General features: G+C 44.8%; 1 protein-coding gene across 2 annotated transcripts in view; it reads right to left on the reverse strand.

Moving 5' to 3' along the window:
* Nucleotides 1-375: 375 nt before the first annotated feature.
* Nucleotides 376-25,256, reverse strand: part of STON1 (stonin 1) — a 41,257-nt gene continuing 16,376 nt past the window's right edge. Inside the window, exons 1-4 of one of the 2 annotated variants that reach the window (XM_049870541.1) lie at nucleotides 17,761-20,253; nucleotides 13,117-15,090; nucleotides 5,360-5,562; nucleotides 376-4,555 (exon numbers count right to left, since the gene is read on the reverse strand). In XM_049870541.1, coding sequence (XP_049726498.1) covers nucleotides 4,481-4,555; nucleotides 5,360-5,562; nucleotides 13,117-15,043 — 2,205 coding nt within the window. In that variant the 5' untranslated portion in view covers nucleotides 15,044-15,090; nucleotides 17,761-20,253 and the 3' untranslated portion in view covers nucleotides 376-4,480. Of the gene's footprint in view, nucleotides 4,556-5,359; nucleotides 5,563-13,116; nucleotides 15,091-17,760; nucleotides 20,254-25,256 lie in introns of those variants that run through there. The other variant, XM_049870542.1, reaches the window with a different exon arrangement.

Here is a 25,256-nt window from a genome sequence, read left to right on the forward strand (position 1 = left end):
CGTGGGGTTGTTAACCAAGGTCATGGAACAATGTGTGTACTGTTTGATGAGAAACTAGTTTGCTCTCTAAACCTTCATCTACAGTACAATAAAAAAAAAAAAAGAAAAAGGCTTTCTTATAAAAAGGAGAGGATGGAGAGGTGGTTAGATTTTTTTTTTTTTTTAATCAGAGCTGATTTACTTCGGATCTATTATGTCCCCCCACCTTATTTGAAATATATTCTGTATAATTGTATAAGAAAGTTTTCTAAACTTAAAATTTTTTTCCTTTAAATGCACATTATTTCTGTAAATAGCACTATGTAAGTTGGCAAGTGTAGAAAATTCCTTAAAATCATTCTGTGAACAAAGTTTGTCAGGAAAAATTGTAAACGACTGCAAGAGTAGGTATCTTGGTGACCTCACTGCACCTCTTATCAGTGCCTTCCACTGTCTTTGAGTTATTATACTGCTCTGTAAATTACAGAAAACTGATGATAATCCTTGTCCCTGCTCACAGAAATGCAAATTAATTGTGAATACCTAGGAATTGATTACTGCCCTGTGGATAGGCCCATTTTGCGTCTACTTGTACATTCACACAGAATTCCTCATTTTCTATATATGAGTCTGCTCTTTGAATTCTCCACTTAACTGATCGTAACATCTTATTGGCGCGCTGGTGGCGCAGTGGTTAAGAGCTCACCTGCTAACCAAAAGGTAGTTCCAATCTTCCAGCCGCTCCTTAGACACCCTACGGAGCAGCTCTACTCTATCTTGTAGGGTTGCTATGAGTCAGAACCGACTTGACAGCAATGGGTTTGGTTTTTTGTTTTAATATCTTACCGATTCCTGCATTAACAAGTTAAATAAAATCTTGGACACATGTGAGAGTCATGATTCTACCCTCTCTCAAAAATCATCCCTTAAACATCGTCAATTGCACTTTGGTAGTGGTTTTATTTTTCCAGGGTGTGCCAAGATGCCACGTTCACTGGCTCCTTCATAGTGAAGCAGTGTACACACACCTGATAAAGAGTCAATTGTTTAAGGTTATTGAAATTGATTTCATATATAAAAAGGAAAAAAAAAAATAGCCCCAGACCTTGCGAAAGAAGATTTAAGCCCACAGCACAGCAAGAATCACTTGAAATACATCTTTAATTTTAGAAAAATCAATATGCAATCTACAAAATACTTTGTTACATTATTATTAAGGCTCAACCTGTTTTATATTTGTAGTGCTAGGACATAAAACCATATTTTGAATAAAATATAGTACTTAGTCATTGTTCAGGAAGACCTTCTAACTGGATTTATAAGAAAAAGGGCTGTCTGATAAGCATAGCTCCAGATGAAGGGAACTAAAACCCTGGCACCGTCTACTCTATAAATCAGGTCAAAATTGCCAGCCTTTATTTACGTAATGGAAAGAATTTTTTTTTCATACCTTTGTTTTTAAATGGATAAACTGTTTTGATGCCCACAAAAAAAACAGGAAATGTCTTTAAATCCAGATCCGCACAATTGATCAGGTAGCTATCAACCCACGAATTCATTTACAGTTAACATGATTCTTCCGCTGGTAAGGAAACCAGCCCAGAACAATCAGACCAGAGTGCCTAGTCAGAAGTTGGCCAACTCCTTCGAAGTCTGCCATTATGTCAATCCAAGGACTGACCCCCCTCAAACGGTCAAACTCATAAAAAGGTGGCCTAAATTACCTAAATAAAAATGCCAGCAAGGAGTATTTCTTCCCTTCGCACTCCCTTCTTTCTTGCCTTCCCTCCCTTCATAAAGAACTTCATTTACTTTCTGGAAGGAGATTCTGCTTCTTAATTTGTGAGTCTAAATGGACCCACCCTGATTTTTCACTTAGAGCTCCCCACTTACATTTGACCTCCTGCCATTTCTGAGGTCAGAAGAATTGTATTAAAATGCCTCTCCTCTCTACTCAGAATGTTAATTTAACGCTAAGTAATGAATATTTAAGGATCCTAATGGATGTGCAAATGAACAGTTATGCTGGGGTACCCCGCTGTTCACACTATCACCCTTGGCGTTGCTCTGCAGACCCTCAATTGGGCTTTAAGGCAGCCTTTTCTTTCTGTGTTTCCGACACTGAATCTTGAGATGCTCCGGAAGCCTGCATGGCTGAGAGTAAACCACCCCTGCAGTGAGGTAGCCACAGACACTCAGCCTGTGAAGAGTGAGGGGTGATTAACTGAACGCTTTGCTGAATTTATTTTGAAGTGTAAATATTCATTAAGTTCATCTCAATTAGACTCCTAGCTCTTCATGGGCAGGATGCCATAGAACGAGCTTAGAAAGAGCGGCAGTAATTAACCCAGCTAATTCCCTTGGACGAGTGGTTCACCATCAGGGTTCAGCACGCCTCCACGTTTGCTCTGAGCAAACTGAAGTCACCCCAGAGTGTGCCCATAAGGAAATATGATGAAATTAAAAAAAAAAAAAGACGCACAAACGAATTTGCCGTTCCATACGTCAACAGGGAGCCTCAACCGTATGATAAAAATGAGCAATGCCTCCAGCGAAGTTAAAAAGAACAGTCCTAATTCATTGCAACATGACATTGGCAATCTTTACCTTTACCTTTACCAGTGAAATGATGAAAAGCAATAAAATCTGCTGATTGATACAGACCATCAGGAAAGTCTGTTTTTTTTTTTTTTTTTTAACAGTTTAAAACAAATGTAATACAATGTTAAATACAACATTCACAATAAGCTCCGTGGGCCAACAAATAAACATTGTTTGGAAGAACATCATATCAGTTCTAACCCAAAACAAATTTAGTAAATAGAGAAAAAAAAAAAAAAAAAACTCCTAATTATGTTTAGGAAACCCTGGTGGTGTAGTGGTTAAGTGCTACGGCCGCTAAACAAAGGGTCAGCAGTTCGAATCCTCCAGGCACTCCTTGGAAACTCTATGGGGCAGTTCTACTCTGTCCTATAGGGTCGCTATGAGTCGGAATCGACTCAACAGCACTGGGTTTGGAATTATATTTAAGATTCAACATAAACTGAAAGTGTATTAATACCACATGGAGAACTTGTTTTTCAGACTAAATTAATGCCTAGAATATAAAAAAAAGAATATAGATTTCATCAATTTGAAAATTCTGGCCTTTCACTGTAAATACAAAAAGGAAATTATAAACAGAATTGCAATGGCTAATGTCATCGGCTTTTCATTAGAAACCATACTATTATAGTCATTTACCTGAATCTGAAGAAAAGAAATGTTGCCTCTTAGAAATCAAGGTGGAATAATCTAGTGTCTTTCACTTTACTCATCTTTTAAAGAAAAATACTCTAAGTTAGGTGGAGTTAGTATAAAATAATCTGACTGCAAAAGCAGATAAAATTGTAATATGATTTAGACTTCTACTCAAATGAGGCTGGTGTTACAAATAACATTTAATCAACATACATTCTTAGAATCTCTACTACTGGGAAACAATATTTATGAACCTTAAAAACTTTACCTTTAATGTACACAAATATTTTAACTAGCGGCCAATACTGGGATTCCGTTTTCAAAGGAATTCCTACAAGGAAAAGGCAGTATCTTTTAATAACTTGTACTAAAAATATATATACATATATACCAATAGAAATGGCTTCTTTGTAGCACACACCAGAATACAATAACAATACAGTGGGTGAAAGAGAAGTACCAAATACAGCCCATGATTGCTTATCAACATGGTAAAAGGACAAACCCAATGCGGTTGAGTCAATTCCGACTCCTAGTGACCCTACAGGACAGAGTAGAATTGCCCCACAGGGTTTCCAACGAGCGCCTGGTGGATTCGAACTGCCCCATCTTTTGTTTAGCAGCGGTAGCTCTTAAACACTATGCCACCAAGGATTCCGGTAAAAGGACAGGAAGATATAAAATTCACAATACCTCCAAATTTCCTTTTTTGCCTGTGGTATAAACATCAGTCTACACGTAGCCACATCTCAGAGAGTGGGAAACAAAGCATTTTGGGTTCGTGTCTCCTTTGATTGGCTTACCCTCTGGTACCAGTGCTCATGCATCAAGAAGAGATGGCAGCGAGGAGAATAAATACGGCACCTTGGTAACTCGCAGTGCAAAACCATGAGCCATCGAGGAATCAAAAATTAAAAATCGTTTAGCCAATCTGGCTGCCGGGTCACACATATATTGACAATGCCCTTGGGCTTTGATAGGGAGCAAAAGCATCTCACAAACTATAGACACATTTTATCAAAGCCCTGGGGCACAAACATATCAAAAGTATAAAATCCAGATGGTTGGATTTCAGGTCTAATCTCTAATCACAGCCATTGAACCAGTCCTAAAAACCCTCTGTTCCAAAGTCATTTCCACTATGCAGTAGCAGAACTGGGTGTGGTTTCTACGAATTACATATTTGAAAAGTGGGTCGTCGTCATCATGGCGTCTTGCTGTTCTTACTGGGTTATGTCATCATCATGGTGTCCTCCTGTTCCTACTGGTTTATGCAGTCACCAGCTTTATCTGGGTCTTCTCCATCTATTTTAATCCATTTCTTTTCTATTTCAACCTATTATTCAAAAGCAAAACATGGGCAGCATTAACAAGTACAACGTGACAGTAACACCTGTTCAGTCCTATCTTATACGCGAGACAAGGACTGTAGCCACCTCATCCTTTGGGCCCTGACTCGGACACAGCCCCTCCACCCTTGCGCACTAGCACCATAGCAAGGTATCTGCTCTCCTTTTGGGGACCAGAATCACACCAGTCCTTCCCTCCAGATTCTGATCTTGAAGAGACCCAAAACCCTCTCCCTTAGAATTTTAATGAAATGTATACAGAATATAAATATTGATAAGACATTTGCAGATTGGGCTAGACACGTGATAGACCATTCTCCATCTATCTAGGCTTTGGCCCACCTGAGATTTATAACTCATCCCCAATTATCTCTAATCAGCTAGAACACAAACTAGTAAACCAGCTGGGCTGACCCATCTGCCTGCCCCTCATCTGCTGCCTCTCAGCTCAAATGTCTCCTCTTCATTGAGGCCTTCCCTGACCTCCCTGGACCAGGAAGTCCTCCATCACTCTCCAACCCATCATCTTATTTTATTCTCTTCTTAGTTATTTGTCACACTCTGCAATTATATTATTGTTTCCTAATTTTTGTCTCCCCCCACTCAAAGGTAAGCTCCGTGGGCACAAGGACCTTGTCTGTCTTGCTCACTGTCTGTCTCCGCAGCTGGAGCAGTGCTTGGCACTTAGAAACTGCTCACAGATACTTGCTGAATGGAAGACTACCATTCTGAAACGACCTGCCACCAGGTGCAGATCTGCCCAGCCTGAACCAAAGGGGCTTGGGGGGTACCTGGATATTGTAGCAAGCTCGCTGCTGGATGTGTTTCTGAGGCTGGACATCACTCTCCACACCCAGGGACCTGACCTCTGTCCTTGAGGCAAAGGTGTCAAGTGTAACAAACTGAACTGTAGCAAACGGATACCAATCGGAGGGAATTTCTTGGTCTGATCCAAGCTCTAGTTTGTATGACAGACAATGAGGATGATCTGAACCTTGAGAAAAGAAACATCAAACTGTCAAAGAGTGTCTTCATGGCCTCGAACATATCTCTTGAACAACAGAGGCACTCACCTTTCTCATTAATAAGCAATTCCATTAGCACTATGGCGGTGTGAATTACATTTAAAAAAAAAAACTGTTGCCGCTGAGTCCATTCCAACTCCCAGTGACCCTTTAGAACAGAGTAGAATTGCCCCATGAAGTTTCCAAGGAGCACCTGGTGGATTCAAACTGCCAACCTTTTGGTTAGCAGCTGTAACACTTAACCACTAGGCCACCAGGGTTTCCTGATTATGCACTAGCTAGGGGAAAAACATCTGCATTTTTAAAGTACTAGCTTTAAAAGAAGTATAACTTTATTACAATATACATATCTACTATATGCATATATTAGTTCCTAAAAATGGTTTCAGTTAGAAGTATTACTAGGGCTATTTTAGTTCATTAAAAGAGTAATATTAATATTAAACAATTAATTAAAAGGTAAGAGTAATATTAAACTTAATTTTTTGCCTGGCTATACTTAGGAACTTTACAAGCCTCTTTCTCTTCAGCAGACTGAATAAGCTCTTATAATAATTCTTAACTTACTTGGTTCCTTACCACTCTATTTATAGATAATGCAAAGGTGAACTTCAGCCCAAATTAGGTCACATTATTAAAAACTTCTGAGTTTTTAAAACTTCCTGAAATTGTATTATGTTTCAGAAAATATTCCAGGCCAAGAACTCTTTTTTTCAGTAGAACAGGTTATTCTTTATGACTGTAATTCTCACCCATCCTCCTTAAAAGCCTTGGCCGGAACAGCTGTACAGTGTAGGAACAGGCATATTGGCCTTCAATGTGTCAAGCTCACATTTGCTTTTGATTTGATTCAATTTGGCATTTATTGAACATCTTACTCTGTGCCAGGCCAGGCTCTGTGCGAGACTCAGGAATATCAGACATGCAAAGACTTTAAGTGGGGTCGTGCAATGTATGCGTGTGTGTGTGTGTGTATTATAACAAAAAAATATTTTCAATGTCATCGCTGGAGTAACATCACGAGTACTCTGTGACTCTGTTGCACTGTTCAAAGCATCTACATATCCAGTGTGGCTGTTATTTTTCACTTAAATAACTGTATGAGATGACAGTAATTTCCAAAGCCAGATTAAATTACTGTACCACTGACAAAGCTCAAGAAAGAACATTTCCATCAGAATATAGCTGTAGGCACAAAAACAAGAGTTTAGAGATTTCACTTAATTCTTAAAAGATAAATTGCCTTTCATTCCTCACAACCTGTTCCTTGTACAGTGACTAATAGAATTCCAAGGCTTTAAAAGGCCTTGAGAAGCCATCAATCAAGTAACCAACAGATGCTCATTAGCCACCCACACCATTTACACGTAGGGCAGGATGACAGTGGCCTCTGAGTTACTTTAAGGCACCCAGATCATGCAGCAGGTGATAGCCATCTATCCACACCCATATCCAGAGGGGCTTCCACACCCACTACCCTTTCTGGTCTTCTGTCTGCAGCAGGGTGAAGTTAAATGCATTTAATCTTAGTTACCAAGCCAAAAAACCCAAACCCTGTCATCAAGTCGATTCTCATAGAGTCAGAATCGACTCGTTGGGAGTGGATTCGGTCTTAACCAAGGCTGTTAAATTCTGCTATGGCCCAGTGGTTGAGAGCACCCGCAGACACTGTCGATTCCCATTCTGCTTCCGAGTAGCTGTGTAATCCTGGGCAAGTTACTTGACCTCTCTGGGTCTCAGTTTCCCCATCTGAAAATGAGAGATGATGATAATAACATGAACCTTATAGAGTTGTGAGATTAAACCCGCACAGTCAGCACAGCCGTGTGGGCACATGACAGTATAGACGTGCTAGACACCTTACTTTTATTGTGTAAAAAGCCATAGGTTATAAATCCAATTTAATTAATGACTATCATTTTTGCTGATAAAAGACTATGAATTCTACATTCCCACAGCCAAAAATGAAATTGGAGATTATCTCATTTGATAACCACATTTTATAGGAAAAACAGTTTTGGAAGTTTTACAATGAAAATTCTTACGCGAGTTGAAGACTTGGTACTCTGAAAACATTAGAAACAAAACCTTTCTACCTGCTTTTCTTAAAAAAAAAAAAAAAAAGAACTGCTAAAAGATGAAGATGGGCATTTTTTCTTTCATGTTCTGGTGTATTTTTTCTAGCTTTTACAAACTCTAAATACTGTGCAATGTTTAATGATACACTCCTCCATCAGACTTTGGGCTTCATAAGGGCAGGGACCATGTGTGTCCCTAGCACAATGTCTCTGGCACCTTTGGGCTCAATGGGTATTTGTTGAATTCATGAATAAACGAGCTAAGAGAAAAATCATGTCATTTATCCCAGCGTTGACCACCAGGGGGCACTCTCTGGCTTTGGTAATTGTTAACTCTCAGCCAGGACTTCAAGCCAGTGGTTCTGGTCTGAAGCCCTGCTGAGAAATTTGCATTTCTAACAAGCTTCCTGTGGAGAATCTGTATTTCCATGCCAGATATACTGAATCAGGATCTACATTTTAACAAGATCCCCAGATGGATCTGACCCCTAACTTCCTGGGAACTTAGAAATGCAAATTCTCAGCAGGGGCTCAGACTGGAAGGAACTGTCTGGAAGCCCTGCTCTCATTGTAAACCCACTGCTGTTGATTCTCTCAACATAACTATTTTCTTAGGTGCTCAGATGCAAGTCACAAAATCTACTTAAGCTAGTAGATGTCCACAGCCTCTTGAACTTTAATACTTCACATCTGAAACGGAATTGCTGAGGGCTCGAGGGATGCATAGTTGAGGGATGACAGAAGACGAGGAGACAGCTACCAATGAGCTGACAACAAAGAACTGAGAGAAAAAAGTAAAGGCAGGCTATCTTTTTTTTAATTAGTAAATTTAGGAAGTTAGACATATTTGTTAATCGACCTTCCACAACCCTCTCTTCCTTTTCTAATTCATGCCGTCATCTGCACCTTCTGTGGCCAACTGGTGTCCTCTCTCTCTCTCCCTTTCTTTCTTCCTCCCTCCATCCCTCCCAACAATGCCAGTTCTCAGGACACACTCCTCTGTCACCATTCACACCTTAGTATAAATGAACTCTATGAGCTACCTGCCTCACACCTACCTTAGCTGTAAAATGAAAGACCTGACCCATTGTGAAAGGAACATCCAGTGTTGTCAGGCTAGAAGAAGTGGCACTTAAGGGACCAGCAGCCCTTATCATCTCTCCTGAAATCACACCCAAGGGATTTCATGAATATGAAATGTTAATCTGATCTCACAAATCCTACACAAATGTGAGTGGGGAAAAAAAAAAATTTATATTAATGCATAATAAACCAAACCCGTTGCTGTGAGTCGATTCCGACTCCCAGCGACCCTATGGGACAGAGTAGAACTGCCTCACAGGGTTTCCAAGGAGTGGCTGGTGGATTGAAACTGCCAACCTTTTGGTTAGCACTCAAGATCTTAACCATTACGTCACCGGGACTGCAATGCATAATATAGACTAATTCATATATTGTGTCAGTTTCCATCTCTGATTTTTTTTTCCCCCAATAGTACTGGTTTTTTAAAAACTAATTTGAGAAGGGTAAACCTTTTAAAGGCTTAAAAAATAATAATAAATCTTCCACTATCCATACACAAAGCTCACAAAGAAAGACCGCGACGATTCAAGTTCTGGCCACTCTGGTCCTCAGGCAGAAACGCTGGCATCGCTTGAGCACTGGTTAGAAACACAGTATCCTGGGCCCCAGTTGCTCTACATTGTAACACAATCTACAATCAGCATCTACATTGTAACACAATGCCAAAGTGAATCATGTGCACACAAGTTAGGGAAACACTGGCTAGGACAAAGATTTCCTCAATGCCCCAGACTTACTCTTTCTACACTTCTTTCAGAAAGTAAACTGGGTTGTAGTCTCTCCAGGGCACGCCCCATCCCTCCCCCTTCTGAAGTACTGGAGAAGCCTGGGAGACAGGACCCCATGGTCTGGGATGTGTCCTCCCCCCAGGCCAGTGGGGCCCTCAGCGCTACCTGACACAGCCCCACTGCCTTTGTCCTTGGCCTCCTCTGGACAGAGACCTGATCCAAACAAAGCTGCTTTGATCCCAAAGGATTTGTTCAGTGAATTATCACTGTGTAATTGACAAAAATGCTTGTAAGGCCTTGTTCTGTGTGAGCTGGTGCTATGACAGCCTCCCAAAAGAATCCTTCAAGGCCATGATCGAGTCCAGCCAGCTTCTCTGGGAATGTTCATTCATGTCACTGTTCTCGTCAACCTCACCATCAGTAAATACTTCATTAAGTCAAATACTGCAGTGATGAAGGTCTGGGAGCACAAGGTTACGGGGGCAAGGAGGAATGAGCTCCACCCAGGGGACGTAACAGGCTCCACAGGAGAGGCACAAGGTCCACAGTTCTCAACCCTGGCTGCTCGGGAGATCCTTTCCAGATACCAGAACCTGGGTCTCACCTCAGAGTCTGATCAGTGGGATGAGGTCTAAATATGAGCATGTTTTCAAAGTGCTAATGACTCTAAGGAGCCCTGGCAGTGCAGTGGTTAAGAGCATGGTTACGAACTAAAAGTTAGCAGTTTGAATCCAAATCCACCAGCGCTCCTTGGAAACCCTATGGGGCAGTTCTACTGTCTTATAGGATTGCTATGAGTTAGAATCCACTCAACAACAATGGGTTTGGTTTTTGGTTTAACGACCCTAAGAGGGCAGTGATGGTTTGGTGGTGGCGCTCTCACCTCCCAGTGGAGACCTGGGTTAGATTCCTGGCCAAAGCACCCCAGGTGCAGCCACCACTTGTCTGTCAGTGGAGCTTGCATGTTGCTATGAGGCTGGACAGGTTTCAGTGGAATTTAGAAACTAAGACGAACTAAGAAGAAAGGTCTGGTGACCTGCTTCCAAAAATCAGCCAAAGAAAACCCTACGAGCACAAATGGTCTGATCCCATGGTGCATGGGGTCACCATGAGTCATGGGCAGGGGTAGATTAACCAGTAAGCAAGGTACGCACAGGCTTTCTTGTGTTTACTTCCTAATCTGTAGTATACAATTTCACATGGGTTTCACCACATCTTTGAAGTCTCGAAACTGAAGCCCACCTCCCACCTATGTGCCTGTGTTTCTGGTGTTTATATCTTGATGACACCCTACTCATTTTTGCAGGCCTCTCTTTGCCTCTCCAGCAAAGCGTTCCCTGACACCCCCAGACAGCTTCTCTGAGACCCCCATCATATGAGTTCTGTACATGTTGGAATAAAGCACACTTCCACGGCGTCCGGATAGCTGCTTCTGGGCCTGTCTTCCTACAAGGCTGTTAAGCGTCTGGAGAGCAGGGATTATGTTTGCGTCTCTATCATCTGAGCACCCAGCAGTGAGCCTGCATCTAAAACAAACCTAGTGGGAGTTTGTTGAATGAATGAGCAAACCCTCTTCTCAATAAATTCTTGCTGACAGAATCAATTAACTCCAGGGAAATGGAGTGTTGTAAATAGGGGTATTTTCACAAGAAGCTTTAATTTTCCAAAATTAGAAAGGAATGATTTATATAGGTTCTCAGGTTGGAAAATGAGCTTGGCTTCCCTGGCCAGGACCAGCTGGAGGTGAGCAGCAGGAACGGGCTCTTTGGGAGCCCAGCTTCCTGTCGCTCTGACTCCCCCTGGACCAGCCAGCAGGATGAGCCCTCTGAGATCCTCACGGAGGGTCAGGGCTCCTCAACCCTGGCTACACATCACATTCCCCTGAGAGCTTTGAAAAAAGTACTGATGCATGGACCCAGCCCTCACAGATTCCAATTAAACTGGTAAAGGAATGAAGCCTGAACATGGATATTATTGTAAACTCTCAGGCTATTCTAAGATGCAGTCAGGTTTAAGAAACACTGTATAAAAAAAGAAAATTAATATATAAACCAAACCTGTTGCCGTTGAGCTATAGGGAAACCCCAAACAAAAATGCCCTGAGACGAGCTTAGATTTCCCAGGAGGGAAATTTACATCAGGCTGTGAGCTATTTGGAAGCAGGGATCAAATCTTATTCATCTTGATCCCCAACACCTGGTACACAGTAAGTGCTTAATAAAGGTTTGGTTGAAGGAATGAGTGCATCAACTCAGATCCCCCAAACCTGCCCCCAATTTAGCCCCATCTCCCAGCATTCTGCTAGAAATAAGTCAGTTGGATCAGGGAGGAGCCCTAGTTTCAAAATATCCTCTTTTGCTCTATCGTATTACACCGGAAACACTGGGGGCGTAGTGGTTAAGTGCTATGGCTTCTAACAAAGAGGTCGGTAGTTCAAATCCACCAGGCACTCCTTGGAAATTCTATGGGGCAGTTCTACTCTGTCCTACAGGGTCTCTATGAGTCGGAATTGACTTGATGGCAGCTGGTTGGTTTTGGATTGTACTACACAACAACCAAACCAAACCAAACTAAACCCACTGCCATCGAGTTGATTACGACTCATAGCGACCCTATAGGACAGAGTAGAACTGCCCCATAGAGTTTCCAAGGAGCGCCTGGCAGATTTGGACTGCTGACCTCTTGGTTAGCAGCCGTAGCACTTAACCACTACGCCACCAGGGTTTCCCACTACTAACTAACTAACTAAAAAAAAAAACACTGCCGTCTAGCTATCCTAAAATGAATGCAGTGCTAGGACTGTCTTTTCAAAGTTTTAAACTTCTAGATCGATAGTTTTCATTGCAAAATCAAAGGCTAACTGAAAAAAAATTTTTTTAAAACAATTAGGCTGTGTGCACCTAATTCTAAAACAACCAGTTGAGAGGGCCAAATTGGTTAATTTAGCCAATTTGGTTAATTTCATTGGCAAAAATGAAAGTCCGTCTCATTTCAGAGAGCAAGGATCAAAACCTAAGGAGGGAGTAGTACTGGCTAAGAATACAAAAAAAAAAAAAAAAAAAATTTCAGGTACACTCACAGATGACAGGTCTTAAAAGGATAGTAAGGGAATTAAGATAGGTTAGCAATATTTTTAATACTCGAAAGTTGGCATCAAGAGCCCCAACCAGACATGCCCACAAATTATCCCTCAGTGCCACCATCCACAACCACATCCTAGCCTAGGGTGCTGTTTCTTAAGATTTAAAAAAAAAAGTAAAATTTATATGGTTTAATATAAATTTCACTTTTTTTTTTTTAAACTAGGGCCCCTCTCTGTTCCAACTGAGTTATTTCTAGCAGAATGCTGGACCATGGTGCCAACTGGAGGCAGGTTTGGGGGATCTGAGCTGATGCATTCATTCATTCAACCAACCCTTTATTGAGCACTTGCTGCGTACCAGGTGTTAGGGATAAAACAAGCCAGCTGTTGGACTAAATGTATCGCCTCTGACCCAGCTCTACAGCCGCGGGTGCTAAGTGTGGCCTCAGCTGCAGTGAGCATCCGTTTCAGTCTGGTTTCAACCCCCCAGAGAATGGTGAAAATATTGAAGCTACTTCACATACAAGTCAACATAGGGTGTTGAATATTTACTTGAATTTTTGTCAGGAAGTCGGTCTATCTTCCACACCACAGCCCGGTAGGCACTCTCATATTTTGCTGACCCCACAGTGACCTGTATGACAGGTTCTGTATCCAGTTCCTGTAAACTCCCCAGACAAGCCCGGCGGTTCATTTTGGCTTTCAGAGACTTCTGTCTCTGGAGGTTCATGGTCCAGAGGGCCTTGATCCACTGTGATGGGACAGGAAAGTGTATCATTATATTGTCACAGGACCTCAGGGAAGCAGCTTGGGATGGTTTCTGAGCCAGCGGCGCCATGTTGACGAAGGACTGGAGCTCCACGTAAGCTCCTTGGACAACCACGACAGACTTCACGGAAAAGGGAAGATCCCCCCCGTGATACAAAGTCTTGAAACGCACCAGCTCAAACCGGCAGGCATCCAGAGGTGCAAACTTAATGATTCTCGATTGCTCAAATTCTTCAGCTTTCACACATTTATGAAAATGATACTCAAGGATATCAATCCCCCTTTTTTCCGGGTCCTTTTCAAAATAGCGGTCATCTCGCTTCTGCAGCTCAAGGTCATTCAAGGTTAAGAAGCATTCCGCGTTCCCATTCACAAAGCAGAGGCAGCAGATTTGCGTTATCACGGCACTTTCAACCAGTTTTCCTTCTTTAGTGATTTTACCCCAAAAGTTGTCCACGATTTCCAGGGAAATCTCTTGTTCCTCGTAGCTCCTTTTTGGTTTTGAAACAGCCGGCAGCTTCATCAGCTCCTCGTCCACGGTAGTCAGAAAGTCGAGAAAGTCCTGGTACTCCGTGGACCCCAGCTTCAGCATCTGTTCTACGTCTGGTTCGTGAACTACTTCCGTCTTGGAATGGTACTTCCTTTTTTCTGTGTAAGACACATGCTCAATCTTCACAGTATGGATTTTTCCTGCCACACTGAAGTTCTCAACTTTGGGTTCAGAAAGCCTACAATGTGGATCGAGCTGTATTTCTTTAAATGGTTTCTCTAACCCCTTCTCATAATACATTTGCAAAATTCCTCCAGGTAAGACTTTCAGAAAAATTGGTCCCCACTGCCGGGAGGACATCATGTTCTTCTTCTCAGGAATTCTCAGCATGAAGGACCATCCGGCTTTTGGCTGACTCTGGAAGAGTGCCTGGGGGACAAAGGAAGAAGCAGGGTCTTCCGCATACAGACACCTCATGGACAAATTTCCAAGTGAGTCTTGATTTTCAGCTGATTGGAGGTGTTCAAGCTTCTCACAGATATAGTTGAGTGAACACTGATTTAGACTTTTTTGATCAATGGGCATCTCCTTGTCCTTTGATGCGAATGGATTCCTGCTTCCTGGGGGGTCAAAGGTTATCTGGGAAGCACTGCCCTCATCTTTCCAAAATGGACTTGAAAAGGCACAGTCCTCCTGGAAATACTGAAACTGGGGAGCATCACTTTGGAACCGTAGGCTTTCAGTCTGGTGAGGGCTAGTTTCATCTGGAAGACCCACTTTGGGAGCTTGGCGTGCACATGAGGGGTCACTGGGCAAGGACACATGGGATATGCAGGCCGGTTTAGTAGGTAGTAAGGAGGAACCTGCTCCTGATGTTGTCAGTGGACGGTTTGAAGACGATTCAGGAATAGGATAAAGCACATGAGCCCCTGCTTTGGGAATTCCAGGAAAACCTGGGAAGTCTTTGGTAGGTGTAGAAAGAGGAGAGTTACTTGGAGGTCCTGGGCTGAGGTAAAAGTCTATGATGGGAGACGGGAGAGGGGTGCTGCTGGTGGAGGGAGGTCCAGTGGAAAAGTCCCTGAGGCCAGGGAGGTTCAGCTTAAGTCCTTTAGGTCTACAGATGCCTTGATTCTCCAGAGGGAAATTCTTTGACTTTTGAGAAGACTGAAAAGCGGGGTCATCATCAAATGTGACCCAGTTGCCCGGGTTCGTGGAGCACATCTTTGGGGTGAGGTTGTGGTCTTGTCGACGGATCGGGTATGCTGTCTCTATTAAAAGAGAAAGAGAAAACAGGAACAGAAGATGAGAAGAAGAACTCAAGTTACTAGGGGTCTTTAGTTCTGAGAAATAATCGGATGTAAAAGCCCCCAGATTCACAGATTAACTGGATTCAAAGAAATGTTTAAAAGCTGTCGCACTTTTGATTCAAACCAATAAGTCTTTGAGCCGTTTCTATATAACCAGACCTTGTTAAGGTTGTAGAGAATATCGGAGATGAGGGAAAAAACCCAATTTATAACGGACTTATATTCCATAGGCCGCCCAACGTATATGTGAGGTTTACAATTTAGAAAACATCTTCAAATTTACGATCTCAATTATCAAAATGACACGGTGAGGTATGAGTTATTATCCCCAACTCTCAGCTGAGATTACTTGGGTTTAGGGTCACTGCCTAAAGTTACCCAGCTGGTAGGAGGCACAACCAAGATTTTTCTATAACAGCTTTATTGAAATATAATTCACCTACAAAAAAAAAAAAAAAAATCCATCCTTTTAAAGTCCACGGCTCAGAGGCTTTGAGTATATTCACAGTGTCGTGTAATCATCGCCACTATCTAATTCCAGAACGTTTTTATCACCCCAAAATCAAACCCATGCCCATCAGCAGTGACTCTCCATTCTCTCTTCTCTCCAGGTCCTGGTGACCACGAATCTGCCCTCCGTCTCTATGGAGATTTCATATAAATGGAATCCTACAGTATGTGGCTTTTCTGATTGGCTTCTTCTACTTCCTACAGTGTTTTGGACGTTCATCCAGGTTGTAGCCTGTATCAGTACTTCATTCCTTCTCATGGCTGAATAATACCCCATTGCATAGATGTATCACATTTTGTTTATCCATCATCAGTAGATAACCATTTGGATTGTTCCCACTTTTGGGCTATTGTGAATTGCGCTGCAATAAACATTTGTGTACAAGTCTTTGCGTAGGATAAACATTTGTGCACAAGTCTTTGTGTATGATAAACATTTGTGTACAAGTCTTTGCGTAGGATAAACATTTGTGCACAAGTCTTTGTGTATGATAAACATTTGTGTACAAGTCTTTGTGTGGGCATGTGTTTTCCATTCTCCAGGCACAGAAAGAACCAGGATTTGAACACAGGTCCCTTCAGCACAATCTAACACAACAGAAATTACTGAATTACTCTAACTACGCCAGAGGCAATGGGCTGAAGGACCACAGCACAGACCTGGGGGTTGGGTAGCCGGAATGTGGCCACCACCAGCTGAGTGCACAGCCTCACAGACTTCAGTTCCACCTCTGCCAACACGTGATTAGACTAGAATGATCTCTGAGGTCCCTTCCAACTCTGAAACCTACTCTAGGACGCTTGACGCCCAACCGAAATTTGTATCCAAAGAAGAAATTGTGTTATCACTAAGTGTATAAGGCCTTAGTGGTGGGATCCTTAACCGAACTTCCATCCTGACAGAAAGTAAAACTCCATGAGATCTACTTGTGTGGAGACTCATAACCTGCTGAAATATCGCCCATGGGAAAGGCTTATTTCTTTCCCTCCAGCCTGCCTAAGGTTCGGCAAAGGCAACCAATCATTCAAGCTTAGAAAAGAGCCAACACAAACAGAGAGAAAGCCTGGGGCGCCACTGGGCAAGGGTGCTCAGTGTTGTCATTTGGTACGTCCACACATTCCTGAGGGCACAAAAACACACGGCAGAGCTGCAGCCTCTCCGGCTCTCAGGCTCGCTGGCTCTCTCTCCTGGCATTTCACAGTCCCTGCCCATCACACTGGAGCTACCACAAAGCACTTTCCCTGGACGAGCAGGTTTCAGTGGACGCCGCCAGGAGCCTGAGAGGCAGGAAATCAGCAGCAATGTTTCCTGACCCGTCCCCATCCCCTCTTCAGGAGGAAACCAGCCAAAATAACTCCTCACGCAGGGTAAGAGATCATGAAAATATTTACTTTCGTTGGGCTTATTAAAAAGAAAGAGGAGATCCAGAGAAGAAATAATCCAGCTTCAGACTGAATTCTATCCTGATCTGTACAAAATGTTTCATCTCTTCAGTTTCGCGTTGATAGTTCCAAAATTTGGAACCATGATGTTGGTGTCTTTGGAGTTTTTTCTTATTATGAGACAAATAAAGTGATTCTCCTAAGCCAGACAAAGAAATCAATCCCATTTTTTGGTAAATGACCCTTGAACTTTTTTTAAAGTACACGTTGCAAAAAAATTTTCCTAACCCAAGCCCAAAATCTACGCAAAGCACAAACCGGAAGGATACTGTGCCCACCTGGAAGAGCCTATTCCTCCGGGAAGCCCATCTGCCCCTTGGACATCAGGCTGTGGGAAATGCAGCTACAACACAGCTTTTCTCAAAGTTGTTCAAAAACAACAACAGCTCAGTATCAATTTGGATCCAACCCTGAGAACGGCTTTCATAACTCAGCCTGCCCCGTTTCCTACCCTTAGTAATGAAAAGGTTCTCAGAATTGCCACCTAACAAATATGTCCAGGAGCTCCCCTCCCTCAATCCTGACCCACTGTCTAATTTCCTAAACTCTGTGTAGCTCCCTGCAAAGAGCTTCCTTTCCTCACCATCCCACCCCGATCTATTCTCAAGGGTCTACTTCTGCTGTTGTGTTTGCTCTTCTTCAGAAACCATCCAAATAAAAGGTAACGTGAAGCTGTACCTTGTCCTGGGGGTTGTTTGTCAAAGTCAGGCTAGATGCACTGGGTGGTAGAGTCAGCATTCCAGGCCGTCTGCAGCTGGAGATTTTGTCCCCACTTCGGCGTGTGTCTGTGAAGAACAACACCCTCCCAGTATGGCCCCTAGTGTCTGGCTTCTCCAGGTCTGCGTGATGTTGGGGCGCATTGATGCTGAAGAGGCATTCAGCAGAGCTCAGGGAAACACCACCAACACCTATCTGTAGCCTTCTGGGATCAGCCCCAAGCGAACTGCTCCTAACCAAGCCTCAGAGCACATCTGGACCCCCAGGCCCAGCCTGGCCTTTCCCGGAAGTCGCCCCTGGTACAGAGGCTGAATTTGCTCCTTTATGCCTCTGCCTTTTCTGCTCTGAAACAATGCTGCATAATCTGGAGAAAGAATGTCTTAATGTCAGTATCTGTGTGGTTTCATTGGCTGTTCCCCAAATAAGGAATTCTCAGTCTCCCCACCAATGCCAGGCTCCTCAATAGCGACGCTGTAACGAAACCAGAGCTGCATCTGCAAAGCCTCCAGAGCTGCTAGAGGCCAGCAGTCCGGCCACCCTCGCCGCCATTCCAGGGCGTATATTCTAAAACAAAGCCCAAGCCAGGGACAGCCCAGCGGGCAAAAGTGCATCCATGAAGAGCTTTCTGAAAGGTTTGCTATCAAAGTATTTAAAAGATCATTCCTATAGAATTTTCCCTTTTAAAGGGGAAACTAAACGCTTGAAACCAAAAGGAACCATAAAACACCACCAAATCCTCAGTGGTGTGAAGAAGCCTGCATAGCACACCCTTATCTGAGGTCACAGAAGTACTCACAGGCCCCACATACCATATTATCAGCACAGATGTCCTGCAGCCTATAAGGTTTAATAGCAAATGAGTGTAGTATTTAATTCAGCTATGTGACAGGAAATACCATTCATAAAACATTAAACTACAGCAAAACCAACCGAACCCAAAACCAAACCCACTGCCATCGAGTCGATTCTGACTCATAGAGACCCTATAGGACAGAGTAGAACTGCCCCGTAGAGTTTCCAAGGAGCACCTGCTGGATTCGAACTGCCAACCTCTTGGTTAACAGCCGTTGCACTTAACCACTACGCCACCAGGGTTTCCAAAACCAACTGAGGCCTTCAAATATTATCAGTGCTGGTTCCAACTTAATGCCTCAAGTGGAGGACAAGCCCCGCCCCTCCCACGTGATATTTAGCCTTCACTTTGCCAGGATAAATTTGGGCCCCAGCAATTTTTCTAACTTTATTTATCATCTGTTCATTTCCTAAATTTAGAGAGTAGGTAGAGTCCCTGCGTGGTACAAACAGCCCACTCGGCTGCTAACCAAAAGGTTGGATGGTTGAGTCTGCCCAGAGGTTGCCTCAGAAGAAAGGCCTGGCAATCTACTTCCGAAAAATCAGTCATCGAAGAGCCTGTGGACCACAGTTCTACTGACACAGACCAGGTCGCCATGAGTTGGAGTTGACCAGATGGCAGCTGATGGCAATTAACAGATATCAGCTCAAACCAGCTGGCCCTAGGAGATGGCCTTTACCTGAACAAAGACAGAATTTGGAGCTGGACAGGCATTCTGATTTCTGACTTCTTTACTTATTATCATATTCAGGAGCCCTGGTGGTGCAGTGGTTAAGAGCTCAGTTGCTAACCAAAAGGTTAGCAGTTTGAATCCACCAGCCGCTCCTTGGAAACCCTATGGGGCAGTTCTACTCTTTCCTATAGGGTCACTATGAGTCAGAATTGACTCCATGGCAGTGGGTTTGGTTTTCTTTGGTATCATGTTCATGTCACTGTCATAGATGCTATGGAAATTTGCTAAGCAAATGTATCTGAACCTCAGTTTTCTCACCTGTAAAATGGTGATATTAACATCAACCTCATATGCAAATTGCCTCATAATGTTGTTCGGTGCTGTCGAGTTGATTCCGGTTAGCAGTTGACTGCTTTAACCACTGCGCCACCAGGGCATCTTATGAAGAGGACGCTACTCCACAAAAAAAGAATAATCTAGCCCAAAATGTCAGTAGCACCAAGGTAAAGGAAACCTGCTCTGTAGTGAGAAGGTCAGTGAGCGGAGGGCGTGGCAAGCAGGGGTGTGTTGTTTTGTAGATAATCGAAGGCTTGGGTTTGATAACTTGCCTGAGGTGGCACAACCAGAAAGTGGTGCTGCCAGAATGGAACCCAGTCTTGGGTCTCTCATCTCATGCTCTTTCCACGACACCACACTGCAAGGGCAGAACGCAGAATAGGGGAGAGGGCTGATAAAGGAGGATTCTTAAATAACTGACGGGGCCTGGAAACCAAATGCAATCTATAACACAAGGGAAAAGGGGGTGTCTGGTACTGGAATTGTGGGCTCACCTGCAGGTAAGGCAGGAAGAGGGGCTGGTTTTAGACATACTAACCCACTGCTGTCAAGTCGATTCCGACTCTTAGTGACCTTACAGGGCAGAACAGAACTGCCCTACAGAGTTGCCAAGGAGCGCCTGGTGGATTTGGACTGCCAATCTTTTGGTTAGCAGATGTAGCTCTTAACCACTACACCACCAGGGTTTCCTTTAGACACACTGGACAGGCCTAAAGTATATCCAAGTGGAAACATCCAGCAAAAAGCTAGCAACAAGAGACAGTACCCTGAAAGAAAACTGGGGGCTACAAATGTAGAGTTGGAGGTCTTTCAGGGCGGGTGAGACTTGACTGCAGGGAGAGTGGGATAGGCCCCAGAGCACCCAAGGCTGAGCCCGGAGTCACTGGTACGGGACAGGAAATGCAGAAGAGACAGCAAGGCACACCCCGGGAGGCCAAGTAAAGCCAGGAGATGCCAGGACCCCCAAGGCAGAAAAGTTTCCTCATGGGGGCCTTAACGAATTGCAAAGGGCATGGACAATAGAGTCTGGGAAGACCTTGGGGTTTAGTGGTGAGGTCAACAGTGACAAAGGGTGTGTGACAGCAGCAGGTAGAGGAGAGGCCAGCCAGGAATCGAGCAGCAGAGGGTGCATGAGGCCAGCTTCCCTAGCGCGGATGCTGGGGCCCAGGCTGTCTGGCACAGACCACTCCACCCTCCAGCTCCTGGTTCCCTGCAGTTCTGCTCCCCGGATTGCTGCGTTGTTTTCTAGTAAGGGCCTGCCTCTTCTGACCCTACCTACTTCTGGATCTCAGGAGCAACACAAAAAGGGCCGGGGGTCCCCCCACACTCGCTCCCCCCAAAAGGCACACCCCCATTGTCGTTCACTTGATTCCAATTCATAGTGACCATACAGGACAGAGCAGAACTGCACCATAGGGTTTCCAAGGAACGGCTGGTGGATTTGAACTGCCAGCCTTTAGGTTAGCAGCCAAGCTCTAAGCCACTGTGCCACCATGGCTCCCAGGGCTGCCCACTCTCCAAAAAATCCAGCCTACCCCGGCCAGTGGAAGGAGGCAGACAAGGAAGTCTGCGTTCAGGCGAGACCCTGCAAACAAGGGCTGTTTTCAGGACTGCCTTCTGGCATTTATGTTCCGTGGGTTCTTCAGTGGAAAGAGTGAGGCACTCAAAGAGAGAAAAATGAGAAGGGTATTATTTCCACAGGGCTCCCAGCGCTGGGCTGGGGTGCAGGGCCCTGGAGTGACTAGATGGTGGCTCCTGGGTTTTGATTCTCAATTTGCAAAGGAAACCAGGATAAGGTTAGCTGAGGGGTCCTGGCTGAGATCGCCCACTTGGAAATATGTAAATCTCCTCCCGGCTCCCTTTAGGACCCCGGCTCCCGCTCCCCAGATAAACAGGAAGTCCTGGAAGTTTAGATACAGAAAGATCTCTCAGGACTTAAATACTTGGGGTGGGGGGGAGGTGATAACTAAAATCAACCACTTTGCTATGAAAAATGGTCGTGTAATTTGTCATAATTGCTGTGTAATTGCTTTCAGTGTTTTGAGAGGAGGCAGGTAGCTAAATGGCCCAGAAAGGATATTTAACTCCCTTAAAAAAACGTAATTCCTTCTCACACACTAACCTTGCTGCATTCAGACTAGAATGGTCTGTCCAAGGAGTGAAGGGCCACCACCTGCTGGGAGAGTTACCCAGAATCTCTATGCTGGATGCCGGGCTTTGGGAACCATCCGCCAAATGTTCTGGTCCAAACTCTCGTACCACACGTTCATTCTACGAGTACCTGGGGGGTGTCTTCTAAGGGTGGGTTCTGGGCGAAGCACCGTGGGGGCCACAGAGATGGGTGAAGTCTGATTCACATCTTGTGTGGTGGAGAAAGAAGGGTGGAGAAGTTAGGGAGACTTATATCTGAGAAGTTAGGGAGACTTATGTCTGAATCCCAACGCTGCCACCTATTAGCTGGGGGACCTGGAGCAGGTTACTTTAATTCTCTGAGCCTGTGCCCTGAGGTGTGAAATGAGGGTAATAATTGTGACCTTTTAGGGCTCTTGCACATATTAGAGTGACATATGAAAAATGGCAGGTACATGGGGGAGGTCATAAATACAGGCTGTCATTACTATAGATTCCTGTCTGTAAAGTGCTTATAACTTGGTCAAAAAAACACCAAACCCACTGCCGCCGAGTTGATTCCGATTCATAGTGACCCTATAGGTCAGAGTAGAACTGCCCCATAGGGTTTCCAAGGTGTGGCTGGTGGATTCAAACTGCCGACCTTTTGGTTAGCAGCTGTAACTCTTAACCACTGCACCATCAGGGCTCCTATAATCTGGTAAACCCACCCACTGCCGTCGAGTCGATTCCGACGCATAGCGACCCTATAGGACAGAGTAGAACTGCACCATAGAGTTTCCAAGGAGCGCCTGACAGATTCAAACTGCCAACCTCTTGAAGACAAAAACCAAGCCCACTGCCGTTGATTGAGTTCAGACTCACAGTGACCCTATGGTAGGAAAGACCAGAAAAAACAAACATCTAGTGACAGACAGCGTGTTTTCACCCTCCTTTGCTAAAGCACCGAGAAGTCAGAGGGGACGGCACTGCGGGATGGCTGAGAAGCAGGAAAGGCTTCCTGCGGGAGGTGGCGTCTGCTTGGATTTCAACACAGGGTGGCAAATCAGGCATTCACGATCCAGCCCTCTGGTCCTATTTCTGCTGATTTGGGCCAGGTGCCAGTTAACACCAGGGTAGGGGAGTTTCTCCAGCCCGGCTTTATTCGCCCCGGTAAGCAGACACAAAAAGTCCAGCTACATACACGATGATCAGCACTATGGTCGGTGTCCTCTCGGGCTGCTCAAAGTGGGCCACAGGCCACAGAGCCAACCTCAGAGACCACCAGGGCTGCATGTGTGCCCCAGAACCAAATAGAAGTTACATGAGGTACAATTATTAGGCACTGTGGTTTATCCACATCCAGTTCTAGGCTGTTGCTGACCACCAAACTCACCTGGAAATGGCCCACGTCACTGTGGGCGCACAGGAGAGATCTACTGAATTACAGAGAAAAAGCACTTTTCTCGGTGGTGACCCTCTCCACGCCCATGGAACGCACATGTGTATCAACGTGTAACAATCTGAGCAATCCCAAGAACAGGGAAAGATCAGAAAAAATCACGTATTAAGGTCCCATTCACAATCCAGTTATGAAGCCTCCAATGCAAGTATCTACACAGAAAAATAATATTTGTGTCTCTAAGACCCCAGGGAGTGCTTAAAAACATACATGTGGATTTTATTGTGTTTTGAAGGCCACCAAAGGTGTTAGCAAAGAATTTCACACTTAAAGTCAGATTAGAAACGTGTAAGTGGGCCGGAAAGTATGGGTTTACCAAATGGCGTTCTCCGCACAGGGCAATGTTGCTGCTGTAGCTGTTAGCTGCTGTCACGTCAGCCCTGACTCATGGCGACCCCACATGGAGTCAAATCCTTGTGATCCATAGGGTTTTCGCTGGCTGATTTTTGGAAGTAAATCTCCAGGCCTTCTTCCGAGTCCATCTTAGCCTGGAAGCTCCGCTGAAACCTGCTCAGCGTCTTAGCAACATGCAAGCCTCCACTTATAGAGGGGTGGCGGCTGCACATGAGGTGCACTGGCCGGGAATAGAACCTGGGTCTCCTGCATGGAAGGTGGTAATTCTACCACTGAACCAACCCTGGCCTCTATGTAAAATCACAGATCGTAAGTCTCAACCCGAGAAGAGCTTGAGCTCCTGGCAGACTCACCTCCTTCATCTCGTTCCTGAGTCCCCATTTAAATGTGTAACCCCCAGCCTCCTCAGGAAGCCTGTTCTGAGGCCAAGGCTACCCCAGCCGAGTATGCACAGCCCTGCAAGGGGCCTGTGAGCTCCAGATAGACCGCTAAGCAGAGCCAGGTTCTCGCCCAGCCTCTAACGTGCTCTCAGGGTTCCACTGGACACTCCTAGGCTCTGTTCCCTGTACAGACACTCACTTGGCCAGACCTTTGCTCTCCTGCTCATGGCACACCTGGGTCCCTCTGAGTGAGGTCCCACAGCTGGTAGACCATCCTGGGAGCCAAGGGGCCAGTGTTCAGGGGTTTTGTGCCAGCCCTGCTTCTCTCTGGGTCTGTAAGTTTAAACAAATCACTGCTAGCAAGTGGTTCCAAGGTCCCATCAAACTCTAACAACCTATGAGGATTAATTCTCCTAAAAATGGGCCTGCAGAGAAGTGTGTGCCTCACTGAAGACCCCTTCCTGCTTCAGCTCTTTTAGACTCCTGCAACCATGCTTCAGGCTGGAAGTCTTCTTAAGATGGCTGCAAAATATATCCTATCCCAAGCTCTTCTGAAAGTCACCCTGTCCCCCCATCAAGAGGTGAGGTCTATTCCCCTCCCCTTGAACCTGGGTCGCCCGCTCTTTGCACTGACCAACACAATGTCTGTGGTGGAAGTGACAGCCCTTACCTGGCCCAGACTTCTGCTTCCTGCCTGTTGGAGTCCAGAGCCACCATGTAAGAAACCCAGGTTACTCTGCTGGACAGGGAAGCCACGTGGAGGAGCCACAGAGAGGCACCATAATGGATGTCCAGCCCAGCTGAGCCCTCAGACGATTCCAGCCCCAACTGCTATCTGACTGCAAATACATGACAGACTCCAAGCGCGAACCACCCAGCTGAGCCCAGTCAACGCTCAGAACTGAGAAAGATAGTATTAACTGCTGTTCTAAGCCTCTATGGTTTGGAGTGGTTGTTCTTTAGCAATAGAAAATAGAGCAGTGGGCAATGCCACTGTGAGGCCAGCAGAGTAAGGCTCCCCAGGCAGATGTCAGGACCTACAGAGCCTGGCAGACATGCAGAGCTCAGGGGCACTAAGTCTCAGAACAGGTAACTGGCCAGGAGTCCAGGTGAAGCTCCCAACAGCACTTTGAATTTACCCCATCACAGCACTAGTAATGGCAGACTGGGTGTCTCCCCAGGCCTCCAGTCTAGGCTGGGAGCAATCCCCAAACAGGGGCTAACTGGGTCTCATTCACACCTGGGTCCCCTGCCCTGGTACAGGCCTGAGGGCCTGGAGCCTTTTTTGGT

The sequence above is a fragment of the Elephas maximus genome, chromosome 26 (genome assembly GCF_024166365.1).
Source record: "Elephas maximus indicus isolate mEleMax1 chromosome 26, mEleMax1 primary haplotype, whole genome shotgun sequence".
Classification (NCBI taxonomy): domain Eukaryota; kingdom Metazoa; phylum Chordata; class Mammalia; order Proboscidea; family Elephantidae; genus Elephas; species Elephas maximus.